A 6,029-nucleotide genomic window follows, 5' to 3' on the forward strand; every position below is an offset into this window, starting at 1 on the left:
ATATTATCTAATAGAAACTTAAACATCTCCAATTTATGCCAGGCTTTCAACAGTTTTGTAGCTCGTTTCCCTGCAGCAGTAGCATTCTCTTTCTTCTTGAGATGCCAGAGAATGTTACTTTTCATGGCTAAGTTGCTCTTAGAGGCTAAGTTTTGGGTAGAAAGCTCATTGATAGGTAACTGTCCTGGACCTGATTTTCTGCTCTGTGTTTATTACTGTAAGACTTAATTGGGCTGAGCTCCTGGTCCTTCTATGTCTTGACAGTGAGTGGGGGATCAGCTTTGCTCCCTGCATGTTTCCATGGTTTCAGAATGATGGATATATGTATTTCCTATTAGAAAAGGCAAAATCTTGTGTGGACACATAAGGCATTCCAGAATTTGTTTTAATTATTATTTAATTTATTTTACATAAGGGGAAAAATCACAGATGACGGTATCTTTAAGGGTGTTCATGAAAAACAAACAAGAAGGATTAATACCTTTTCATTTAGTGCCTCTGTAAAAAGGTGCTGTGTTTAATAGCAACTGCATGTGCAGTATGGCAGATGGGAAATTGGGCTGTAGGGGGGATGCCAATAGCACGTTGAACTGTAATTGGAACATACACAGACCTCGTACACAAACCTGCCCCCTGTGCTAGTCAAAACATTATCTGATGTGTGCTTTTTGTGGTTTGGTTCAGTTTTGCCCTCATCCATGCACAAGGAAGGTTGGTTGTCCTGTGATTAAAAGTTGCATCTGTCCCAGTGTTTCTTCAGGCACCACATCCTTTTTTGGTACCAGTTTTCCCTCATTGTTATTTCGTCTGAAGGCAAAGCACCTCAGACTCAGGTTTTGGGGGTTTTGTGCCTAGTTACAATTGTGGCAGAAGCTTTTTGTATTTGGTAACTTTCTTGCCTAACTGGACTTGGGAGTCCTTGAAGAGTACTGCAAGTTACTGTATTTTCTAAGTGGCTTTGCCCATTAAAAAGTTGAAATTAAAATGATCCCATATTGCATAGCTTGCTTTTGAGACTTAACTCTTCTTGCCTACTCTTATTTTCCTTTTTCCTTGCCATCCTGTTTTTATTAGCCTAACTAAAGGCTTAAGTGAAGGGCAGAAGAGCAGCATCCGTTCTGTTCAGACAGAAGTAATGGGCAGTGTGGAGCACTGAGGCGCTCTGATGTGATGGACGTGGCTGTTCTGGAGGTTTGGTGCCATTCAGAGGTTTTCTGGTTTGTTCCAACATCTTTGTGTGCGTCGGTTTTAATGCAACCCTGCTAAACTGCTGAGCAGAATGAATGGATAACCTGCAGGTCTCTTTCCTTATTGCTGTTAATGCACTTTAGTATGATATTACATACCCATTTTTGAGTTTTAATTTAAGAACTGATTCCTGGCAGTGCATAAGGAGAAGGTTCTTCAGTGGCTTAGTCCATGAACAGATTACAGATGTGCACTGGGCCATACTTCAGCCAGATTTTATATTTGGACTCTACAAGTTGTCATCTTGTGAGAAGGCAGGAGTTGACATTATTAAAGTCACTGTTGGGGGAAAACTACAAATAGCAGTGCTACGCTTCTTGTATCATCTTTATTTGACAGCTTCGATTCATTTGGCTTATATAGACAAATACTGCACTTAAAGAAGATTTTGTACTTCTGATTTGTCCCTTTGAAGAAAGCTTTACCAGTCCTCTGCACTTGAAAGTTCTTCAGAGTATCCTGTAAATTGTTTTCAAAGCTGTAGTAGTGTCAGCCAGTGCTCCAGAAACATCTCTTCACACAGTTAAATCCAATGCTCTTTGTAGTTGCACTTCTGCTCCAGACATTAATTGCAGTGTGGTTGTGTTTCTTAGTCTCAAAGTGCAGATGCTGCTGGAGAGAAAACCTGAGACTTCCTTTCACATCCTGGAAAGATTTGTGTCCCTTTAACTGGAAAAATAGAAATGCGTGACCTTGTTTTGCTTATACAAAGGCTCCACTTGGCATGTAAACACTGGGGTGGGAGGTGAGGGATGCTAAGGAATAGCATAGTAAATGCTCATGAAAATAGAAAAAAAATTGCGAGTTGCTGCTGGGAAGAAGTGTTTATTGTGCAGCACTTATGGAGACTTTCACTCTCGTGGTGTAACTGTTGGGCTGCAATCAGCTGGCTACTAAGTTTAATTGCTTGCTTGTTACTTTGGTGCAGCATTTCTCTGACTTTGACTTTGCTACCCCAAAGCAAATGGTTTACAAGGAGGATTTGCTAAGCTGCTGTGCCTTCTCCCAGGCTTACCTTTAACCACGTTTCTGCAGTGCAAAATGTATTTTGTTATTGATTTACCATACTTACTGTAATCAAGATGCGGTTTTAGGTAGCAGTGCCAAATTGCTACTGCCCCTTCTAGTTTCCCCCAGCCCCATTTCTTAGCGTTTCTCTCCTGTTTAAGTTGTGGTAAACTTCTGGCCAAGACCATCTACTTTCTGCTTTCGTAAAGATCAGAGCTTTTTTTCCATTTGAGGCATCAAAGATGTGTCAAAGAGTGGTTTGAACTTGAGTCTTCACCTGTTGGAATACAAACCTCAAGTTGGTGGCCTTGGCTTTAGCAGAAGATGCACACAGATTTGATTGAACCGTAGCAGTGGCAGAATTGTTGAATATCTGTCTTCTTTTTTCATCTTGGTGAATGTCTTTTTTCCAATGTCTTTTAACAGTTGTAGCTGGAAAACAAGAGGTCAGGTGTGTAAAGAGATCTGTTAAATCAGAACAGTTATGGTCTGGTACAGTGTAGAAGTTAGGACCTCTTGCCAACATGGATGCACACAATCAGATTGTTTCTTAAAGAAGTGTGGGTCATTTTGGAAATGTGGCAAGAGATGGAAAATCCAGAACGCTTGGGATGATGCTTAAAGGGAATACTCCAAACTTTCTGACCAGTCTGGCACCCCAGTTATTTAAGTTCTAAGAATACTTGTCACTAAAAATGGGAGTGCTTTCTGTTTCAAAGACACCAAACTCTTTCTCTTTTGGCCATTGCTGTAGCTGATGTAGGAAGGAGCTTTATCTTCTGAAACCTTTTAGACCGACAGAGGGAACTGGTGTAATTGTTTGACTCTGGCCATGTTCTTTGAAAGATGGTGCCATTGGTGCTTTTGTAATAAAAGGCAAAATCAGAACTGGTCTGTACTTGTAAATTGGGTTTTTCACATCCGGGGAGATGATTTTCAGAAAGAAGAGGCTCGTTCATCTGAATATGATGCAAAATTTAAGTTGCAGGTTGACGAAGGGATCACGTCAGCACCGTGCTATGGGTATCGGACAAATGGCAGATTTAAGTGATGAGACTTGCTTGTCTCCAGAGCAAGCCTGAAGTTGTGATGTTGCCTTAGGGAAAGCTAAGGCTGATAGGTAATGAAATAAAGGCTATTTGCATTAGTGGTTTTGGGGGTTTTTTTTGTGATATGAGGATTCTGCAAGCTCTGAAAATGTCAGCCAGACATCCGAAATCTGCAGTTATTGCCAGTCAGCAAATGTTGGTCTGCGTGATGTTTCTGTTTCAGACACTCATTTTCTTAAAATGGGTCAGGTGATAGTTTAGTGATTTTTCAGTTTTCCCCATTAAGGCCTTTCATAGTTCTCTGATGGACTTGCTTATTTCTGCAGGATTTATTGGAGGGATATTTATGTTATTTGGGAAAAATTCCTTTGATTTCTTGACGAACTCATGAGCTCGATTCATAAGGGCATGTTTTGAGAACAAGGTTGTATTCAACCACAGCGTAGTGTTTTCAAAAGCAGTTGAATGTAGTTGACATTCGGTTGGATTTAGATTTCAATGTTTGGGTATTTTGAAATGTAGACATGATTCTTTGGGTCTGTAATTAAATGGTCGTGCAGCTGTAAGGTGGATCAGTTGAATCAATTGTTACATTTTAAAAAATAGAACAGAAGACTTAATTTTGCTTCACATTACAGTGTGCACTCCTAAAGTCGTGGCAATACAAACCTAAATTACTATGACAAATATTTAAAACTAGAAGTTCTTGGCAGAAGGGAGTAACTTTGAAATAAGGCACATGAGTGAAGTTGAAGAGCTGTAGCCAGCTGCAGGGATGCTGTGGGCACTCAAAGTGCGAGGTGGAGGACACAGATTGTTACATCCCGGTTTGTAAGATATTAAGAGCTCTTAATTTAAAAGCTTTCTGAAGTGTCACAAGTGCTACACATTGACAGATTAGCATTAAAAGCAGTCAGTGTTTTTGAGGGGATGGGTAGTTAATGAGTTGCAGTCGCTGGGTTGTGGTGGAAGTGAAGAGCAGCTCTGAGGCAGGGCCTTGCGCTCTGGACTCCTCTACCTTGCAGCAGGGGTCAGGCGTTTGGGGACCTTAATTAGAGAGACAGCAACGATGTCCTGAGCACCATGGCTTAGCGAAGGGGCTCTGCTAAGTAGGGATGGCACCAAAAGTGGGTTTTGGTTGTGTGTGCCAGTAAGTTTTAGAATTTGCTTTAGGTACAGAATTCTGCAGTTTGATAAAGATATAGACTGAGTGTTTTCTTCATTTTGTCCTCTAATTTACTGTACTCCTAACCAGCACTGCTTGCCTGTAGGTTGGTAGTTTGGAGGATAGATGCTCTGGGCCCTGTAGTTGTCAAGTTCTGCATTAGGGGAGTGCTGTTTTTCCCTGATCCCTTTCTCAACACTAAATTAAGATAGGGTTTTGAATTCTTACTTGTTAAGAAATGAACAAGTTTCAGCAGTTCTTTTAACCGTATCCCATGTATGTGTTTAATTTCAGAGGTCGCAGCAGTGGCAAAGGACCGCCTCAGCCTACAGTAAGTGTGTTTTTTCCTTATTGTACCACTTTTCCTAGCTACAAAGAAACAACTGCTGTACAGTGAACCCAAGTATCCGTGTAAGAGTAGCAGATACTGGAATATTCTCTATAATTTTTCCTTTGGGTACCTTGAAAAATATTTTCTGACTGAGATATGCTTTTCTAAAGATGCAACATCTTGCATCCATTTAACTCTTCTGGAGGGTGGAAGGGGAAAAGGTCACTTCAACTTTTGGCTGTGCTAATACAAATCTTCTGCATTTTCTTGCAATTCTAGTTGTAGAAATGGATAACATTTAACTTAAGGCAATGCTTTTGAATTAGTTCCTCTCTGAAGACTCTGACATTGGCCTCTCCCTTGAGCAGATGACAATAAGACAGCATTTAGTTAAATAAAAATAACAATTTTGTTTAGCTTTAGCAGCATTATCAGTAACCTGTGTGTGTAGCTTTAGTTAGTGCTGAGGCTATATATTGCTGAATATAGGTGTGGTTTGACTTGTAGAACATAATTTTATCAAAGCTGAAGATGTGGATCTCAGTTTAAAGAGTGGATCTTTGAACTGCACTAATCAAATATTTGCTAATTTGTTATTGGCCGGTTTTCAAGGATGACTAATTTTGGGGAATGAGGCACAAGTAGGAAGGTTTGAAAGGCCTACAGTTAACTTCCATAAATGTTTATTGAAGATAGCAAGACACTTCACTGAAGAGAAAGAAGCTTTGCGGAAGAGTGGTGAAAAAGGTCATGTGCAAGCACTAAGCATCATGAAAGTGTTAGTCTTTACATCTTCTGCACTGAGTGTTGAGCACAGGAGTGTCCTTAAACGTGTCTTTCCAGACCAAGAAACATGCCTGACATGCAGGAGTAAGTGGATTAAGTAGCCGACCGTTTAAAAGATACGTTGTCAGTTAAAGAGCTCAAAATATGATGGTGCCCTTGCATGTTTCAGTATCTTTTGCTTCACGAGCATGAAGTTGACAGGGAGAGGTAACAGATGCTGCAACAAAACGCAGACATCCTCACCACTTCATGGATGCCTGTGCGAGCATGTCCTGCAGCAACCTGGGTGATGCTCGCTCAGCTCTGCTGGTGTAGAACCTCAGATGTGAATTACTTTTGACTGATTTTGTGATGGGTTTTGTAGCTCTTTGCTGCTTTGATGACTTTAGCTTCTGTTAATGTGCGTAATCGGGTCTGTTAGATAAGAAGATGTCGTTCAGCA

General features: G+C 40.6%; 1 protein-coding gene across 1 annotated transcript in view; it reads left to right on the forward strand.

The window, feature by feature from the left end:
• Positions 1-4,764: 4,764 nt before the first annotated feature.
• ATXN2 (ataxin 2) overlaps positions 4,765-6,029 on the forward strand; it is a gene marked incomplete at its 5' end in the record, with an annotated part of 43,289 nt that continues 42,024 nt past the window's right edge. Inside the window, one exon of the mRNA XM_010187344.1 lies at positions 4,765-4,801. Coding sequence (XP_010185646.1) covers positions 4,765-4,801 — 37 coding nt within the window. The remainder of the gene's footprint in view (positions 4,802-6,029) is intronic.

Source organism: Mesitornis unicolor, unplaced genomic scaffold, assembly GCF_000695765.1.
Source record: "Mesitornis unicolor isolate BGI_N332 unplaced genomic scaffold, ASM69576v1 scaffold14946, whole genome shotgun sequence".
NCBI lineage: Eukaryota > Metazoa > Chordata > Aves > Mesitornithiformes > Mesitornithidae > Mesitornis > Mesitornis unicolor.